This window comes from Felis catus, chromosome A2 (genome assembly GCF_018350175.1).
Source record: "Felis catus isolate Fca126 chromosome A2, F.catus_Fca126_mat1.0, whole genome shotgun sequence".
Lineage (NCBI taxonomy): Eukaryota > Metazoa > Chordata > Mammalia > Carnivora > Felidae > Felis > Felis catus.
Window position 1 is genome coordinate 124,026,845 of NC_058369.1, and position 21,186 is coordinate 124,048,030.

At 38.1% G+C, this 21,186-nt stretch overlaps 1 protein-coding gene and 1 pseudogene across 10 annotated transcripts in view; one reads left to right on the plus strand and one right to left on the minus strand.

Annotated features, from left to right (window-relative positions):
• Window positions 1–734: 734 nt before the first annotated feature.
• Window positions 735–21,186, plus strand: part of BBS9 (Bardet-Biedl syndrome 9) — a 448,679-nt gene continuing 428,227 nt past the window's right edge. For 3 of the 10 annotated variants that reach the window (XM_045052584.1, XM_045052588.1, XM_019825680.3), the window contains exons 1-2: window positions 737–1,492; window positions 18,029–18,149. In XM_045052584.1, the coding sequence (XP_044908519.1) occupies window positions 18,038–18,149 (112 nt within the window). In that variant the 5' untranslated portion in view covers window positions 737–1,492; window positions 18,029–18,037. Of the gene's footprint in view, window positions 1,493–18,028; window positions 18,150–21,186 lie in introns of those variants that run through there. The other 7 variants (XM_045052585.1, XM_045052587.1, XM_045052590.1 and 4 more) reach the window with 6 other exon arrangements.
• Window positions 8,055–8,607, minus strand: LOC102901191 (annotated as a pseudogene).

Sequence of the window (21,186 nt, forward strand, 5' to 3'; positions counted from 1 at the left end):
TGTGATGGTTTAATAATATCAAAATATTAAAAATTAATGATCTTGATGATTTTCATGAAATTCTTTTAAGAACTGTAATAACTTAGAATTATATTTTCTAGTCAGAATGTGAAAAACAAGTATGGTGAAAAACAGGAAAAAATCCAGTGGAAAAAACAATAAGTTTCAAGGTTGGTGACTTTTAGGGTATTACACCTACAGTGATTTTGAAAGCACAGATACAAGTTTGAGAAATTGGCATAATTCTTATGTTCAATTGTAAAGTTAAACATATATATACCTATATTCCAGGTAATCCACTCCAGGGAATAGGCTACAGAGAATAGCTCGTGTGATCAGGGAATAGGTACAAATAACCTCATAGTAGCACTGTTTCTACTAGGAAAAAATAAACACCTGAAAATTGTTTAAAGGCTCCACCACTTTGACGATTTTGATCTTTAGCCCCGTCTTCCTCTTCAGGGCGGATTTATGCACTGGGCCAGCACCACCTCAGCCATCAGGGCTCACACAATGGCGCTCACTTCTGCGGCCACCTTGGCCACCAATGCTAAATTCAAGGTTTGGGCCTGTTGCGCCTCAGGGCGGGAAAAGTACCGGATCCCAGAGGCTCGGAAGCGCGTGCCCGCGTAGAAGCCCTGACACTCCGCCCCTTCTGCCGGAGCTTCGCCCCCTAGGAAAGCCCCACCCCCGAGTGCTGACACGCGGGACGGGAAGGCGTGGAGGGGGTGTGGCCTGCGTCCGCAGCAGAGTCGAAGGCGGGTCTTCCTCAGAGCCTAAGTCTGAGGAACAGTCAAAAGACGCAAAAAGGAATGGTATTAATTATCCCTCTGCTAATGAGGACCAGGGAGTGGTTCACTCCAGCCCCGTCCGGTAGAAATCTGATTCCAGCCACTACCCACGCAGAAAAAGTCTTTCGCCTTCCACCTCCTCAGCCACTCTGGACTACAGCCCCCAGAAGGCATCGGAGCCGAACCATCCGACTTGCGCAGCGGTGTTCGTTGTAAAGTGCTATGACAACAGGGCGAAGATGGCTTGGAGTTAGGCAGGAGTGGGGAGGTGTCCCTTCCGCCGTTGGTGTCCTTTATCTTCTACATCCCGCTGACTGCCTCCCTCACCATTTCCTCCTCTTTGTGAGAAGCGGGACTTGCCGTTGTTCTGGCCTGCCTGGACTCTTCCGAGAGATTGATGCCGTTTTCCCCGCTTGTCTCTGGGCTTGACACAGAAAGGATGCAGGTTTACTCCTCGTGGGTGTCACTCCAACTCTGTGGAGGTGGTGGTGCTGCCTGGTGAGGCTCTTTCTCTCTGCCTGGGACGTGGAACAGGTTGGAGCGGGGAAACGACAGGGAATAGTGAAGCGAGCGGTTGCTTTTCTCTGCACCCTCCATTGGTCTCGTCGTTCCAGCCCTGGGACCCTGGCGGGCATTCTTAAAGGGAGATCTGCAGAGAGTTGCCGGAAAGGTGGAGCAGGACCCACCTGATTCGGCATCAGGTAAGAGTGTGTCTGGAATTAAACACTGGGAGAGTGAATGCCCTTTCTGTGTTTCGTTTTGGGGGCAAGATTGATCCCTGATGCCAGGTAATGGTTTGAGGGGATATTGGATGATAGGTTTCTTCAGAAGGATGTTTGCGTTAAAAATAAGACAAAGCGCAAGTACGACGCAATGTGTGTGAGATTTACGGACATTTAAGAGAAAGGGTGATAAGAAATTTTAAGGATTCCAGTCAGGAATGTCACGTGGTGCGCAAGCAGCCTCCTCCCCTGGCACTTCAACAGGTCTTGGGAGCAAATGGTCAAAGCGGTTCTCAGCCTATGACTGAAGTAGGATACATGCACTAATACCCTTTAATTCTTCTTGCAATAGGATTATTGCTTCTCCTTCTCTGTGTATTGCAGACCACAGCAGTTTAGATGACCTGAGCTGATTTTTATCAGCATCTCCTTTCTCCAATCCAGTCCTGCAACTGACTTGAATTTCCTGGAGAGATTCATAGTTTTTCCTTTTTTCTTTTTTCCATCTCACTTATACTTTGAACATGAAACCATATCACACGCACACACACAACTTGAAGATGCTAGGGGAAAACTATGGGGCTTCACTAAAATCTGCCAGCATTTAGAGTGGGATAGATTTTCTAACTTGTTAGAAATATGTAAATAGAATAATTGCTGAGATTTGTGTGTGTGTGTGTGTGTGTGTGTATAGACCTAACCCTTATTTAAAAGAATTAAAAAAAGCTTTTCATTTTGCAAATAATTTATAAGTTATTTATTAGAGTTTAAGGAATTTTCCATTTTGTGTAGCTGTGTGTAATTGCTCTTAAGTTGCAACTACACACTTATGTTTGTGGTACAATTTCTTGATGGAAATATTCACTGAGGGGGAAAAATCCAATATCAATAGTATATAGTATTATTTATTGATTTTTAATGTTTATTTTTGAGAGAGAGAGAGACAGAGCGTGAGCAGGGGAGGGGCAGAGAGAGGGAGACACAGAATCTGAAGCAGGCTCCAGGCTCTGAGCTGTCAGCACAGAGCCCGACGCGGGGCCCAAACCCACAAACTGTGAGATCATGACCTGAGCCAAAGTTGGACTTTTAACCGACTGAGCCACCCAGGAGCCCCTATATAGTATTTTTTAATCTTTTAAACCTTTTGATATATGTATCAAATCTCATCCGTCAGAATAAAGACTTTCAAATATTTTTCAAAAATTATTGAAACACGTGGAGTTACTATAAAACATCTCTGCCAACAACATTTCAGTGAAAGGTTACTGTCAGTTTTTTGAATATCCCATTTAAATATTCAGTCCAGAGGTTCAGACTGGCATTTGTAACTTTGTCTTGCTCAGGATACATTCCACTACCACCACCACTTCTATTACTACTACTAGGTTACTAGTGACATTTATCGGACATTTATTGAGTACATCCTATGGGTTGGGCATTGGGTAAGCAATTACATGTGTTAGGTCATTTTATCTTTCCGTTCAGCAGAACAGTTGGGAGACTAGAAGGTGAGGGACTTGTCCAAGGTCACTCTGCTAAAGTGTGAAATGAAAAAGGGAACCCAAATCTGTCTAACTCCCTTTCCTGTGTTTTGTCTTCTGTGTCTTTTATTGAAAATTCCAACACTGATCTCTTATATTATCTTCAAAAGCAGCATTCTTCTAATTCTACATACACTTGTCATCTTTCTTGCACTGAATGCCCTGATTCCTACTTTCCAAAATTTGAGGCAGCACTAGCATGACCTGGAGAAAGCAAAACTCCAAATACGAACAACAATAGTGTCAGTGTGCCTTCTAATTCCAGGATCTGCCTTCTTTCCACAGGATTCTTGGGGTTATTGTTGCAGTGATTGTTCTAGTCATCCTTCCTTATTGTAGGACTAGGCCAATCGGGTGTGAAAACATCCATATCTTAAAGAAAAACTAAATCTGAGTAAATTTGGTGTGGAAGATAACATATATATAAGCAAGTATTAAAAATTAAAAAAAGTGTCAAGTGATAAATATGGAAAAGCATTTCTGGAGTTGAGGGGATAGAGAGATTATTTTCTATTTATTACTCTAATAAGGCATAAGAAATCAATCTTTTGTGGCTCTTTATAGGTATGGACCTTTTAAAACTTTCGAATTATTGTTTTCTAGTCATCCTTTAAAAATTTAATTACGTGTATAAAATACTTTCCTGCAGTTTGAACTTGCAATGATTAGAGTTAATATTAACAGTATAGCTTTTTGGTCTTTGTGGAATAGTTGCACTTGTTTAGGGTTCTGGAGTAGACAGAATGGTTTTGGATGCTACTTGTTACTACTTACTAGCTGTGACCACTTGGGCAGGTTTCTTAATCTCTCCGTACCTGAGTAACAGTACCTACCTTCTGTTTTGAAGATTAAAATAGAATACTTGCAAAGCACTTAGAACACTGCCTGGGACTTAGTAAATGATTAGTAAATGTTACCTATTTGGGAGAAGAGATAATAGCCATTGAAAATCTTATCTTTGGTTTTTGTTTTTCATTTACTTAAAAATAGAACCACTGAGGAGCTGGAAATCAACATTGAATGAAGAGTGGATAAAATGCAAATTCTTGTTTCCTATTTTTATTCAAGACAGTTAACTAAACCAAATAAGAAAATCAATTTATATATATTTAATTTTTTGTCATTCAGCATACTTTTTGTTTTTGTAGAAAAACCAGGTTTCACAGCTGAAAAATGTCCCATGTTTCTTAGTTTCCTTCTTCCTAACCTGCCGGTAACTGACCTTCCCTGCCTATTACTTGCCTTAATATCTTAAAGTCAAGGCCTGTATCTCTTTGAATTTGGAAAATGAATCAGAATTTTATTTATTTATTTATTTGTTTAGTAGGCTGCATCAGGCAGGTGTCCCTAGAATTTCATTTATGTCTTAATTTCTGGTTAATTTTTTTTTTTTTTTTAAGTTTATTTATTTTGAGAGAGTGCGAGTGTGAGCAGGGTATGGAGAGAGAGAGAATTCCAGGCAGGCTCTGCACTGACAGTGCAAAACTTGAGCTCAAACCCATGAACTGTGAGATCATGACCTGAACCCAAATCAGGAGTTGGATGCTTAACCAAGTGAGACTCAGGCACCCTTGTAGTTAATTTTTCTTTCTCTTAATGGGGTGGGATGTCCTTCTAGGAGAAAGGGTAGGGTTTATTTTGCTAACCTTCTGAATTTAACTTGCTATCCTTTTGTTCTGCTGGAGTGGTAAATGGGGCCAGAATATGGGAATATCCTACTTTAAAAAAAGTGAAAGTTTATTATTTTTTATTATGGGATATTTTACACATAAGCAAAAGCATAAAGAATAATAAAACCACTCCTCATATGTCTATCACCATTTATTCTTTTAAAAAAAATAATAGCTTTATTGGAATATAATTTATAGGGCCCGGTGGAGAAAGGGGCGGCGGCAGTGGACCGCAGGCAGGAGCCCAAAGGGGACCGTGAGAGGAGACCCCTTTTCGCCCGGGTAATTTATCAGATTAAATATGGTTGATGATGGTTCTGAACAAATACAGCTTTTATTTGAGGTATGCCATTTTGAAGACTGAGACCATGGAGTTTTATCCTTGAGGATAAAGGGAATATTTGCAAAAGTCTATTTTATATAGCAAAAATGTGAATCCTGAGACTGAATTCTCTAAAGGGCCTATACAATGTAATAGATGTTGGTGGAACCATTTACACCCAGTCAGCTTGAAGAGTCTCAAATGGACCCTACCACTGAGAAAACGAGATGGCAGTCCACTATGGGGAATTGAGGAAAATGGATTAATACAAGAGTGTTGTGATAATATACAACCAAGACCGGGTTCTTTTAACATGGATTTCATGAAATGAATGAAGACATAGGTTTCTTACCCAGCACAAATGGACTTTCTAAAGACTTTTTGTATCATTAAAATAAGTACATTTTTGACATTTGGAGAAGAAAGATGGCACATTAACACAGATGATAGTTTGTATGCCTGGAACTTTTGGCAGTTTGATTTGTATGAGTATGACCTTGTGAAATGTTAACTTTAATAAAATTTCTAACACTTAAAAAAAAAAGAAATATAATTTATAGAACATACAACTCACCAATATAATTTGTACAACTCAACGTTATTTTTGTATATTTTACTTTGTATATTCACAGATATGTGCAACTGTCACTTGCGCTGTAGCCAATTTTAGAATATTTTCATCACCTCAAAAAGAAAACTTGGCACTCTAGCTGCAAATCTCTTGTCCTTTATTTCCCACTGGAATTTATTTTCTTCCTGTATGGATTTGACTATTCTGTACATTTTGTCTATTTATTTATTTGTTTGTTTGCTTATTTATTTATTTTTAGTTGAAGTAGTATTAACATGCAGTACTTAGTTTCAGGTGTTTTCTATATATTTTACATAAATGGAATCACAAAAAAAAAGGTCTTTAGTGACTGGCTTCTTTCTCTTGCATAATTTTTCAGGTTGTAGCATGTATCAGTACTTCTTTTTTTATTGCTGAAGAGTATTCTATTTTATGGACATGCCAACTTTGTGTTCATATATTCATTAGTGGATAGACCTTTGGATCATTTCTACCTTTTGGATATTATGAATGATGCTACTATAAACATGCATGTATAAATTTTCATGTGGACATATGCTTTCATTTCTCTTGGACTGGAATTGCTGGATCATAAGATTACTCTATGTTTAAGTGTTTGAGGAGCTGCCAGATCACTTTCCAAAGTGGTTGTACCATTATATTCCCAACAGCATTGTATGAGGACTTTGATTTCTCAACATCGTTGCCTAAACTTGTTTCTGTCTGACTTTTTGATTCTAGTCATCATAGTGGGAACAAAGTGGTATCTCACTGTAGTTTTGATACACATTTCCCTGGTGGCTAATGATACTGAGCATCTTTTCTTGTGTCTGTTGGCCATTTGTATATCTGACTTGGAGAAATATATATTCATATCCTTTGCCCATTTTTAAATTGGGTTTCTGTCTTTTTATTATTGAGTCATAAAGAGTTCTTTGTATGTTACAGATAGGTATCTTTTATCAGAGATATGATTTGTATTTTCTCTTGTTCTATGGGTCATCTTTTCATTTTCCTATTTGTGTTCTTTGAAGTAAAAAGTTTCAACTCTTGGTGAAATCCCTTTATTTTTTCTTTTGTTACTTATGCTTTTGGTGTTAAACTTAAGAATCTGTCACAATATCTGATATCATGAAGATTTACTTTTAAGTTTTCTTCTAAGAAGTCTTCTAGGAGTTTCTAAGAATTTTATAGCTTTAGCTGTGTATTAACATACATAAAGGTCTTTGATCCATTTTGAATAAAATTTTTTATATGGTTTTAGGTAAGAGTCCAACTTCATTCTTTCACATGTGGCTATCCAATAATAATCATTTGTTGCAATTTCTCATTGAATGGTCTTAGCATCCTTGTTGAAAATCAATTTACCATAGATGTGTAAGTTTATTTTCAGACTCTCCATTCTTTTCCATTTATCTATATGTCTATCCTTATGCCAGTACTCACTGTCCTAATTACTATTGCTTTATAGTTAGGTCTTGAAATGGGGAAATCCTTCAACCTTGTTCTTCTTTTTGAAGATTATTTTGGCTATTCTGAATTGCTGGCAATTCTATATGAATTTCAGAATAAGCTTGTCAGTTTGTACGAAGAAGTCCTATGGGGATCTGATAAGGATTGCAATGAATCTGTAGATCAGTTTGGGAAGTATTGCCATCTTAATAATGTTATGTTTTCAGATCCATGAACACGGGATATTTTTCTGTTTATTTAGATCTCCTTTAGTTCTTTCAACTATATTTTATAATTTTCAAGGTATATGTTTTACACTTCCTTTGTTAAATTTATTCCTAGGTATTTGATTCTTTTGGATGCTATTGTAAATGCAGTTGATTTTTGTATATTAATATTATTGTGTCTTTCAACTTTACTTAACTTGTTTATTAGCTCTCATAGTTTTTTACTGAATTTCTTAGGATTTTCTATCTACCAGATCATGTCATCTGTGAGTAAAGATAGCTTTACTACTTCCTTTCCAATCTTGGAGCCTTTTAGTTCTTTTTCTTACCTAATTGCCTGACCTAAAACCTCTGGTACAATGTTGTTGTTTTTTGTTTTTGTTTATTTCTCTTACAAGTTTAGTAGTAGCTGGATTTGAAGGGAGATGGGGACAATAAGATGAATTGATGAAAGCTCATCAATATGTCAAGGTTGGGGGCTGAAGGGGACACCAGAACAGGTTTCTGTTACTCTTTTTTTTTTTTTAAATGTTTATTTATTTATTTATATTTTATTTTTGAGAGAGAGAGTGAGCGAGCAAGCAAGCATGAGCAATGAAGGGGGAGAGAGAGACGGTGACATAGGATCTGATGCAGGCTCTAGGTTCTGAGCTGTCGGCACAGAGCCTGACATGGGGCTTGAACTCATGGATCATGACCTGAGCCGAAGTCGGATGCTTAATGGCTGAGCCACCCAGGCACCTCTGTTACTCTTTATTTTAGTAATAGTTGTGTGTGAAGGAGCTCAAGTTGCTGCCAGAGGCAGCAGCGGCCTCTTTAGTGGCTTTTCTCTCTGCCAGCATCTGCTGCTTCTGTTTTGCCAGGTACTTCCTGGTAGAATAATGGGCCCTAAATCGTGATTGTGGTCCTGGTACCTTGGCCACCTGGGTGAACCACTCCAGCTCCTTGACACAGTTCTGCCTGTAGTTCTTGCCTTCCCTCTGCTGACAGGCCTTCAGCCTTTCCTGGATAATGTTGACAATTTCTTGGTCAACTTTAGTGTCTCTTCTCCATTGCATTTCTGCTTCAAACATGCACAAGACATTCTTTTCCTGGCACTCAGTGATATCTGGCACATGGTTGAACTCCTGGTGGTAGTAGTAATACCTGTTCTTTACATGCTGCTGTCTCTTAGGTCATGGGCCGGTCCATGAGGAGGTCTAAGGCCTTCGTCAAATATGTTATGGGGTTGGGCATTGAGAGCTACGGCGAGGGCAAGAGTGTGTGGCATGATGTCTCCGGGTACACGTCCTTGTCCCAACTGTCCAGCATGGCATGGTGGTGGTGTGTGGGGGCCTCTGATCTCTGACACTCGAGCCTCGCCTCTACCTGGGTCCCACACCTAGGTTGGCACAGCGTAGCAGCCCCTCCAGTACAACGTTGAATAAAAGTGGTGAATATGGACATCCTAGTCTTGTGTGTGGTCTTAGGGAGAAAACATCTAGTTGTTCATCCTTAAGTATGATATACGCCATAGGTTTTGCAGTTTGAGGAAGTTCCCTTTTATTACTAGTGGTTTTTTTAGTGGAAGAGTGTTGGATTTTATTTTGTCAGATGCTTTTTTCTGAGTTGAGACAATAATGTGGTTTTTAATTTTTGTTTTATTGATATGGTGTACTATTGTAATTCATTTTTGGATGTTAGACTCACCTTGCATTCTTGGAGTAAATCTCATCTGGTCATGGTGCATAGTTCTTTTATATATTGCTTGATTCATTTGCTAGTGTTTTGCTGAGAATCCATATTCATTAGAGATATTGGTCTGTAGTTTTCTTGTGTTTGCTTACTTTTGGTATTGATGTAACACCAGCCTTATAAGAATGAGTTGGGAAGTATTCCTTCCTCTTTTATTTTTTGGAGTAGTTTGTGAAGAATTGTTATTTGTGTTTAATAGAATTCACCATCTGGACCTAGTCTTTTCTTTGTGGGTACTTTTTTGATTACTAATTCAATCTCTTTACTTGTTGTAGGTCTATTTAGATTTTCTATTTTGTTTTTAGTCAGCAACAGGTAGCTGGAAGCAAGATGAATAATGCTGATGTCCTGCTCCTCCAGGGAAGATAGTTCTCTGACTAGAAGCTGTGGGGAGAAGGGTGCCTTATTCTTGGCTGTACCAGTCTGGAGTGGAGTTTCTATCTTGTGAGCCAGGAGTGAGGAGAGAATGAGTGAATCTCATTTTTTTAGAATACTATAGACTTTTAATTTTCTTACTGAGTTTTAGGAGGTTTTTAATGTTTCTTTATTTTAGGACAATATCCAGAGACTCTAAATGGTTGTTTTAAAAAATAATTTTCACCAATTTTCCTGGGGAGTGGGTCCATGGAGCTTCTCACATGTCATTCTAAAAGTGAAATCTTCTGAAACTTTATTTTTTTTTTATTTTTATTTTTTTATTTAAAAAAAATTTTTTTTTTTCAACGTTTATTTTTGGGACAGAGAGAGACAGAGCATGAACGGGGGAGGGGCAGAGAGAGAGGGAGACACAGAATCGGAAACAGGCTCCAGGCTCTGAGCCATCAGCCCAGAGCCTGACTCGGGGCTCGAACTCACCGATCGCGAGATCGTGACCTGGCTGAAGTCGGATGCTTAACCGAGTGCGCCACCCAGGCGCCCCGAAATCTTCTGAAACTTTAAATTGCATAGCATAATGGTTATGGGAGACATACTTATGTTATCAAAAGATTTGATCAGAGTTCCATTAGGTATCAAGGTACTCTATCTAGTGTTTGTAAAACTGTTAAAGAATAAGTTAAAAAGTTATTATATACATGCTTATTAGGAAACCAACTGCTATGTGCAAAGATAAATTTTTTGTATGTATGTTTTATTTGAGCCATAGGATTAAACCTTTTGTAGATAAACAGGGATATTCAGCAATCTTAAATTATTCAGGCTTGCTGTGGAACTCATCTTTGAAGCCAAAGTGGAAAGGAGCTCCTTTTTTTTTTTTTAAAATTTTTTTTCAACGTTTTTATTTATTTTTGGGACAGAGAGAGACAGAGCATGAACGGGGGAGGGGCAGAGAGAGAGGGAGACACAGAATCGGAAACAGGCTCCAGGCTCCGAGCCATCAGCCCAGAGCCTGACGCGGGGCTCGAACTCACGGACCGCGAGATCGTGACCTGGCTGAAGTCGGACGCTTAACCGACTGCGCCACCCAGGCGCCCCAGGAGCTTCTTTTTAAAATCTACTGTTCTTCATGGGGCACCTGGGTGGCGCAGTCGGTTAAGCGTTCAACTTCAGTTCGGGTCATGATTTCACAATTCATGACTTTGGGCCCCACGCCGGGCTCTGTGCTGACAGTTCAGAGCCTGGAGCATGCTTTGGATTCCGTGTCTCCCCCTCTCTCTGCCCCTCCCCTGCTCACACTCTGTCTCTGTCTCTCTCTCTCTCTCTCAAAAATAAATAAACATTAAAGAAAAAAAATAAAAAAAATCTGTCTTTCAGCTTAAGTTGTTTTAAAATCCACCAATTTTTGCAAAAGGAAATTAATGGTATGCCAACTTAGCACAGTTTGTGGTTTCTTAATTTCTTGGAAATGGGCAGCATGCCTTTCTTTGCTTCTGTCTTTAAAATCAGAGAGAGAGAGAGAGAGAGGCATTTGGGAAGCACATACTGGCTACTGACATCAGCTCAAATTGTTGGTTTTCTTATTGTTTATTAACTTTATAGAGATGTAAGTCCTTACAGTTCAATACATTATTGTCCACAATGGTACGTGATAGTGCCTGGGACATGGAAGAACCGGTATGTAGGATTTTGATGTAATGGAATTTATGCAGTTCTGCTATGTATTACCTGATGTTTGCCCTGGTAGGAAAGTCATTTGGTCCGAAATAATTAAATAGCTCTGGTTCTGTGAGGAAGAGCCATTTGTTGGACGTGTGTTTAAAATCAGCACCCTTTGCCCCTCTTAAGAATTACAACAAAGCAAAACAAAATAACCCCTCTACTGACTCATGCTTTTCAATTTTTTTCCTGATATTAAATTGCAGGCAGTGGCAGCCTGAAAAGACAAGGATCTAGAGACCAGGGAGAGGGCGCACAGAAACAAGTTTCTGCCAGTAGCTGTGTGACTTAGAGGAATCCTACAACTAACCTTTCTGGGCCTCTCCTACAGAATGAGAGGACCAGCTGATTACTAAGTACCTTCTAGCTGTTCATGCCCTTTGGCTTGAAAAATAAGTCTTTTTTTTCCAAGCTTTGGAAAGGTAACTTGTAGCACAGGTCCCAGGAAAAAAGGAAGTGGTAAAGTAGAGCCCTAATATAGGAAAACATTTACTTTGGCTATCAGGTATCAGGTCACCTGGTGCTTTTTATACTTTAAGGTGCATGTGAATCATCTGGGTATTTTGTCTGACATAAGGCTGAGATTTTGCATCACAAGTTCTTGGGTAATACTGATGCTGGTCCAGGGACTACACTTTGGGTAGCAAGGAGCTGAACAGTGTAGAAAAGGAGGGCTTTCAGCAGCTAGTGAAGTAAAGGGTGACTAAGGAGAAACTGAGAGCAGGAGAAACAGAGTTGCCTGTGTTGTTTTGTTAGTAAGAATAGATCTTAAATTCTATGCTAGAAGTCCTTGAAAAATAGTTTGATGTAGAACATTTCCATTTACAGACAACACTCTATGTTGGAGAGTTAATTTTTCATATCGGAGGGTTTTTTTGTTTTTCATTTTTATTTTAGCAAGCTGAAAAAATTTGTTCATTAACTCAGGATTTTGAGGCCATTTTCACATAATAGCTATTTCAGTCATGTGTGTTTATATTCAAACAGTAGCTATGTCTTTTGTGGTCACTTATCTTAGCACTTTGATTTTTTAAAAATATCATTTAATAGCATTGATGGAAAAAACTCTTCTCTATGACCATCACTTAGGCATTTAATCTGTTCTACAGAAAACCCATGAGGTTTTCTCTTCTGCGTGCATGAGGTGAAAGTGACCCTTTTGGATGCTGAACATATAGATCTTCCCTTTCTATTTTCTCTCTGTAAGAGTCCTTTGAACTGGCTGATGCTGAATGTGTGCAAAGGATCTCACACTTGTTAGTTAGCCTATTGATTTCTGTTTTTGGCTATGTCTCCAAATGGAGATTGTGCCTCTAAGTCTTTATTCTTTATGATATTATCAGCAGCATTTCATATAGCTGGCCATTCTCTTTTTCTAGATACACCTTTTTTCATTTCCTTACAGGTGGCTCACTCCTGGTTTTCCTTTGGTCTCATTTGATGCCCCTATTCAGTTTTCTGGCCATCTTGCCTTTTTTCCCCCCTGGCCTCTGACCACAGAGCCCAGGTTTTCTACCTTGAAAGCTTGTGTCTGATTTCCTCTCAGCTCCCCCACACCCTCCTCCCATGCACCTTTTCCTTTTTCTGATTATACTTTGTATTCTTTCGCTGTAATAAATCACAGCCATGATGACAACTATATGATAAATGCTGTGAACCCTCCAAGTAAGTCTTTGAGTGGTACTGAATTTGGGTAACACTCTTCTCTGGGCTGCAAGAGAATGATGTATCTTTATACTGGTAGTCTAATGATATGGTATATTACAACTTTCCATATATTTCTGAATATATAATGAGAATATATGGCACTTATTAAGTACTGTTACTTCCCTCTCAAATAAAAAAAATCTAATAAAAGTATAATAAAGTGCTTATTACATTTTTTGTATGCTTGCTGCCAGACTTGAAGTTTAGTCATCTGGCAATTTGTATGGTTATATAATGCCATTAGTAATAACAAGTGATGCAGATGTTTTTCAGAAACTCTCCCACATATGTTAAAACTCATTTTAAGTTTATTTACCTATTATGTATTTTTCCCTTCATGTCCATCAACACCTTGCCTTTATCTGATTTCTTTTTTAGTGTAAATAGAGGCCTTGAGTGAAGCTTGCCTTGCCTTTTCTTTTCTTTTCTTTTCTTTTCTTTTCTTTTCTTTTCTTTTCTTTTCTTTTCTTTTCTTTCTTTTTCTTTTCTTTTCTTTTCTTTTCTTTTCTTTTCTTTCTTTCTTTCTTTCTTTCTTTCTTTCTTTCTTTCTTTCTTTCTTTCTTTCTTTCTTTCTTTCTTTCTTGTTGTTTGTTTCCTTAAACTGGTCATTGAAATAATATTATACTCACATAGAAGTTGCAAACGTAGTGATTTCCTAATAATAACAGAACAATTATCAAACTACTAAATTGACATTTATACAATGCTATGACTAAACTATAAGTCTTATTTAGATTCACTAGGTTTTACATTACATACACTTTTCTTTTTGGAATATGGCTCAAAGAAATTAAAATTTATCCCATGAAACCACCACCAAAATCAGGGTACAGAACTTTTCCGTCATCTCAAAGAAATCCCCTTCTACTAGTCTGTTAAAGTCATGCCCTCCCTTAACCCTGGCAACTGCTGATCTGTTTTCCATCAGTTTAATTTTGTCATTTTGAAAATGTTATAGAAATGGAATTATTTAATATGTGATCTTTTGGGATTGGATGTTTTTAAGACTTTTTATTTGTTTTATTTTTTTATTTTAGAGAGATAGAGTGTGAGCACAAACAGGGGGAGAGGGAGAGAGAGAATCTTAAGCAGGCTCCATGCCCAGTGAGAAGCCCTCTGCCAGGCTTAATCTTGAGACCCTGAGATCATGACCTGAGCCGAAATCAGGATTCAGACACTTAACTGCCTGAGCCACCCAGGCACCCCTGGGATTGGGTGTTTTTTTTTTTTTCACTCAGCATAATGCTCTTGAGATCCATCCAAGTTGTTGTTACTTCATTTAAAAAAATTGCTGAGTTTTATTCCATGGTAAGGCTGTACCATAGTTTGTTTATTCACACATTGAAGGACATTTGTTTCTTTTCTTCAATGTAGGTTTAAAAAAATATCATAAAAAGGGTAAAAACCATAGCAATGGCTAACGTTTATTGAGTGCTTATTTGTGCCAAGTGTTGTGCTAATAAAACCGTGTTCCTTTTTTCAAACTAAGTTTTTATTTTTTATTTTGAATTGTGAGAAAATATACATAACATAAAATTACCACCCTAACCACTTAAAAATATTTTTAAAGTTTATTTATTTATTTTTTGAGAGAGAGAGAGAGGAAGAGAGAGAGAATCCCAAGCAGGCTCTGCACTGCCAGCACAGAGCCTGACGTGGGGCTGGAACTCACAAATTGTGAGATCATAGCCTGAGCCAAAATCAGAAGTCAGGTGCTTAACCAGCTGGGCCACCCAGGCACCCTACTGTCTTAACTTTTTTATTTTTTATTTTTTTATTTTTATTAAAATTTTTTAAAACTATTTTTTAAAAAGTTTATGTATTTTGGGAGAGAGAGTGAGAGAGTGTGTGAACAGAGGAGGGGCAAAGAGAGAGGGAGAGAGAGAGAATCCCAAGCAGGCTCTGTGCTGTTAGTGCAGAGCCTGATGTGGGGGTTGAGCTCAAAAGCTGTGAGATCATGACCTGAGCCAAAACCAAGAGTCAGATGCTTAACTGACCAAGCCATCCAGGTGCCGCATCTTAACCATTTTTAAGTGTACAGTTCAGTAGTGTTAAGTACATTCACATTTTTGTGCAACCAGTCTCCAAAACTCTTCACCTTGTAAAACTGAATCTCTATACCCATCAGCTAAAGCTTCCCACTTCTCTCTCACCCCAACCCTGGCAGCCACCATTCTACTCTCCATGAATTTGACTACTCTAGGTACCTCATATAAGTGGAAACATGCAGTATTTGTCTTTTTGACTGGTTTATTTCACTTAACATAATGTTCTTAAGGTTTATTCATGTTGCATGTGTCAGAATTTCCCTCCTTTTTAAGACTGATAATACTTCATTGTATGTATATGCCACACTTTGTTTACCCACTCATCCACTGATGGACAACCCAACTTGGGTTGCCTCTATCTTTTAGATATTGTGAATAATGCTGCTGTGAACATAAGAGTGCAAATGTCTCTTTGAACTCCTGTTTTCATTTCCTTTGGATATATACCCGGAAGTAGAATGAGTGGATCATATGGTAATTTATATTTTTAATTTTTTGAGGAACCACCATACAGTTTCCATAGTGGTTGCATTATTTTAGATTTTCATCAACAATGCACAAGGGTTTCAGTTACTTCACATCCTTGCCAACACTTGTTATTTTCTGGGTTTTTTGTTTGTTTTTTGTTTTTTTTTTTTGTAGTAGCTGTCCTAATGGGTGTGAGGTGGTATTTCATTATGTTTTTGATTTGCATTTCCCTAATGATTAGTGATGTTGAACATTGTTTCACATGCTTTTTGACCATGTAACTCTTCTTGGGTTAAATGTCTATTCAAGTCCTTTGCCCATTAAAACGTTTTTTGTTGATATTCATGAGTTCTTTATGTATTATGTATATTAATCATAATTAGATATATAATTTGCAAATATTTTCTTCCTTTTCAAAGGTTGCCTCTATGCATTCTTATTTATTCCTCTTTATTTTATAGATGAGGAAGCTGAAGTATGGGGAGTTTTAGTAACTCTTAGTAACCTGTCCTTGGTTTCTTGGTTTGTATGGAACATATATCCAAATTCACACTGAACACCTCCGGAGTCTGTACTTTTCACCATTGCATGATTCTCAGCTAATTTCTTGGCCAACTTAAGGAAAGCAAGTGGTCTTGCTTTCTATGATTAACCTATGTGGAAGGCATACTTTAAGAAGCAGATTGATTTACATTTTTTATTTTTTATTTTTAATGTTTATTCTAGAGAGAGAGAGAGACAGAGTGTGAAGGGGAGGGACACAGAGAGAGAGGGAGACACAGAATCTGAAGCAGGCTCCAGGCTCCAAGCTGTCAGCACAGAACCTGATGTGGGGCTTGAACCCAAGAATTGTGAGATCATGACCTGAGCCGAGTCAGATGCTTACCCGACTGAGCCATTCAGGAGCCCCTGATTTACATTAAAAAAAAATTTTTTTTTTAATGTTTATTTATTTTTGAGACAGAGAGAGACAGAGTGCAAGTGGGGGAGGGGCAGAGAGAGAGGGAGACACAGAATCTGAAACAGGCTCCAGGCTCTGAGCTGTCAGCACAGAGCCCAATGTGGGGCTCGAACCCACGAACGGTGAGATCATGACCTGAGCCGAAGTCGGACACTTAACCAACTGAGCCACCCAGGCGCCCCTGATTTACATTTTTTAAATGTATAGTTGATTCTCATTATTTGCAGATTCCATATTTGTGAGTTTACCTGTTTGCTAAAATTTATTTGTGATACCAGAGTCAATACTTATGGCGCTTTTGGGTCATTCATGGTCATACACAGAGTGGCAAAAAAATTTAAGTCACTTGACACACATGTTCCTGGAAGATATCAATCACAGTGATTCTTTGCCTTCTTGTTTCAGCTCTTATACTATAAATAAGTGTCCTTTTTGTGGCCTACTAGTGCCATGTTTTCCACATCTTTGTTGTTTGGATTTGTTTATTTATTTATATGCTCTGATTTTTGTTTAAAATCGTCCCCATATAAAATGCTTAAGTGCTGTGTAATGTTTCTAATTAGGTGCAAGAAGGCTGTGATATACCTTACAGAGAAAATACATGTATCAGATAAGCTTCCTTCAAATATATGAGTTATAGTGTTGCTGACTGTAGAGTTGAATGTTAATGAATCAACAGTATATTAAATAAAGTAGTTTTAAACAGAGAAACACAAAAAACAAAGTTATGTATTGATTGGTTGATGAAAAAGTTGTGACTAGAGGCTCACAGGAGCTTCTCTATTTCCCCTAGAGGCAATAGTTCAGTATTTACTCAGTGTTTGCTGTGACCTTATAGAATGGAATGTCTTTATAAATAAGGAAAATTGACTGTATTTCCTATTATTTAAATCAGGGTAGCATGAAGGAAAGGCTTATTTATGTTGGATAAACGAACTTTCATAGAATCTCAGGATATGTGATGTTTGTGTTATAATTTGGGGTCCAGTGGGCATTCACATTCACCCATGTCGGTAACTTTGTGGTAGATGTTGCTGGTATACCCTTATTCTAAATGAGAAATCAAAGTAGAGAGAAGTTTTATGGGTTGCCAGTGTCACAGGTGGTTAGTGGTATAGTGGTATAAATGCACCTATACCTGGTTTTCCTGGTTCTTTTTTGGTGTGCATTTTTGTCTTCCATTTTGCCTTTCTACAATTAGAATGGGGAAAGGGTGTGAATGCTTTTTGAGTCCTTGTAATATACTAGTTCCAGTGTTAGCCATTTGATATGTTTGACTTCATTTGCTTTTCTCAGCAACTCATTGTGGCATGAGATGATGCAGTCTTTTCAGTGACCAAACTGTAGGAAAATTAGGTATTTTGCTAAGGAATTATGTACTAACGAGTGCTATTAGAATTTGAATCTTGATCCTACAAAGAATATTTTTTTTTGTTACTGTGTGTCATTGTCTACTACATGTCCCAGAAGAGAGAATTGGCCCAACATACACGTATAATTTTTCAGACTGACTCTCCAATGGCATTGCAAAATATTTGATTATGTTTCCAGCCATTTGATTTGTGGTTTCACATATGTTTGCAAAATACAAAATTAAAGTTAAATTCAGAAATGTTTTAGCATTGTCCAAGTTTAATTTGCTGTGCCTTAAGAAATAATTAATTCATAGTTCATGGTGTGAAGTAGATTTTTACTATAAATAAATGCTTTCTTTTTATAGTGAACGAAAATGTCTTTATTTAAAGCCCGGGATTGGTGGTCTACTGTTCTGGGAGAAAAAGAAGAATTTGATCAAGGCTGTTTGTGTTTGGCTGATGTTGACAATACTGGAAATGGACAAGGTAAGCAACTTATGGCCATGCATCTTGGAGCAAAGCTTTACAGAAATAAAATAAAAATGACTTCCTTTTTGAAAATGTACTTTATAGAATGTAAGTGAACTATAGAATTATGCCCTAATTTTTAAGGTAGTTTTCCTTATAAGTAATATTTAGGTAGCAGGCTAACAAGGCTAACAAAGATAGTTTTTACTTCTGTTTTGCTCTTTTTTTTTTTTTTTTTTGATTTGTGTTGATTCTGTCATATTATTTGGAAGTAGAGCCACTAAAATATTTTAATTAATTAATTAATTTATTTTGAGAGAGAGAGAGAAAGGAGGCGGAGGGGCGAAAAGGGAGAGAGAGAATCCCTAGCAGGCTCCATGTTGTCAGCACAGAGCCAAACATGGGGCTCAATCCCGTGAACTATGAGATTATGACCTGAGCCAGAATTAAAAGTCAGATACTTAACTGACTGAGCCACCCAGGTGTCCCAAAATATTTTTAATTTTGAAATTTTTTAGAAATTGTTTTCAAGGAAAATTATATTTTCTTTTTTTTTATTGTTTATTTATTTTCGAGAGACGAGACAGAGCACAAGTGGGAGGGGCAGAGAGAGAGAGAGACAGAGAGAAACAGAGAGACAGAGACATACATAATCGAAGCAGGCTCCAGGCTCCAGGCTCTAGGCTCTGAGCTCTTAGTACAGAGCCTGACGCAGAGCTCAATCTCACAAACCGCAAGATCATGACCCAAGCTGAAGCTGGACGCCCAACCGACTGAGCCACTCAGGAGCCCCAGAAAATTCTATTTTCTAAAAGTTGAATCTGAAAGCCATTCATACCAGAATGGAAAAATTTTTCTAGTTCTATTGGATGGTAGAAAAAATAATTAAATCATTACTTTCATTTTCATATTATGATACTGAAAACAACATTCTGTCTTATTCTTATATTGATTTGCTCCTCTTTGCATCTTCATATTTTTTGAAGCAGTCTTTAAAACATTTTAGTTCTATGTCATTGCTATTTGGAAATTGTATTATTATTATTATTTTTTAATTATTTTTTTTTTAGAGAGGGAGCGAGAGCATAAGCTGGGGAGAGGGGCAGAGGGAGATGGAGAGAATCTTAAGCAGACTCCATGCTGTATGGAACTTGACATGGGGCTCGATCCCATGATCATGGGATCATGGCCTGAGCTAAAATCAAGAGTCTGACGCTCAACCGGCTGAGCTACGCAGGTGCCCCTGTTTTAATGATTATAGTCATGAGCTTTTTCTTTTGTTTTTTCTAATCCAGATAGTCATTAGCTTTTTAAAAAACAAACTTATTATAATCATTCTTTTGTTCAGTGTTTATGAATATTGTCCCCTTACATTTTTTTGTTATTTTATTTCCCTTTCCTGTAACAAAAACAATAGAATCTTGGGGACAAGGTGAAAGGAGAAAAAAAATTTTTTTTTAATTTACATTTTAGTTAACATACAGTGCAATATTTGTTTCAGGAGTAGAATTCAGTGATTCATCACTTATATACAACACCCAGTGCTCATCCCACTATGTGCCCTCTTTAATACCCATCACCCATCTAGCCCATATCCCACCTATCTCCCTCCACTAATCCTCAGTTTGTTCTCTGTCGTTAAGAGTCTTTTGTGGTTTGTTTCCCTCTCTCCTCCTTTTGTTCCCCCTGAAAGAAGAAAATTATATTGACAAAGAAGAATGGGAGGTACTAAGCTGTACTGAGCACCCAAATTATTTCTAAGGAAAATCTGGGCCCTGCCCTTCCACTGATAGGATATGGGAAAGTCTTCTACTCAGAGGGTGTTCTGAGAGTTTCCTCAAACATTATGAACCTTATCTCCTGCCTGTTTGTTAAAACTTATGATTCCCTTATTATTTGGCAGCATAGAATGCTGAGACTACAAAAATATATGCCATAGAGAACAATTTCAAACTCATTTATGCCCAAACTATCTGAAGCTCAACTTGGTTGGAAACTATCCTGATTGATTGTCTTAATAGGTTACTGTTCACTCATTTCTTTTAGAGCTCTTCACTGAGGTGCCACCAGTGGGTTACCAGCTACTAGTTTGCTTCTTCCCAATTTTTGGCCAGCTGTGAGCAGTTTTCTCTGTTTTCCCAAGGATACTATACAAAAATAATTTCCTGTGTGTGTCCCACATAGGAAAAAAAAAATTCCCGATTATTATTTCTCAAAACTTGGACCACCAGCATTATCATATTCTGGGGGTGATTATTATATATAAAGAATTTCTATTTCACCTATATAAAATCCTATAAGGTCATGTTTCCTGGAGGGAGGTGGATTACAGGGGGGTGTATGTATCTGCATTTTTGACAAGTTCCATTGTTGAATGGTGGTACACTACAGTTGAATAATTATTGTTGATCTTAGGGAGTGGAAGGTAGATGAGAGCAGTTTGGGACATGCTCTGTTTGAGAAAGGAATGTCTAGTAGGCAGAATAGAGGTAGTGATTTTGAAGTGAGCCGTATGCTGGTTGTATTTGAAACCCTGGAAATGCATGAAAATGCACAGGGAAAGAAGGTGGAATAAGGGGGCAGGAACCTTAGGACCATAACCTTTAGCATACAAGCATTAAAGGGGGAGGTTTGGGAAGGGTAGATAGTAATAGATTCTGAGAAGGGCAGGCAGAGAGGAAGGAGAACCAGTTGGGCTGGTACCTGGGAGGCAAGGTTTAATGACTTGAAGACTGAAGTTTCCACGCCATTTAGCAGTAAGTAGTTCATTAGTGTTCTTGGTGAGGGTGGATGAGTGGGCACAATGGTGACAAAATCTAGATTTGTAGTGAGAGAAGGAGTGGAAGGTGTGGAAGACTGCGTGTTTATGGCTCTTTAAAGAAACTTAGCTGTGAAGGGAAGAAGGGAGGATAATAACTGGGGGGCAGCGTAGGGTAAGGAGAAGTGGGAAAAATTCAGTGTATGGCATGGAGGATATAGTAGAACAGGGATGGGACACCTGGCTGGCTCTGTAGGTGGAGTGTGTGATTCTTGATCTGGGGATTGTAGGTTTGAG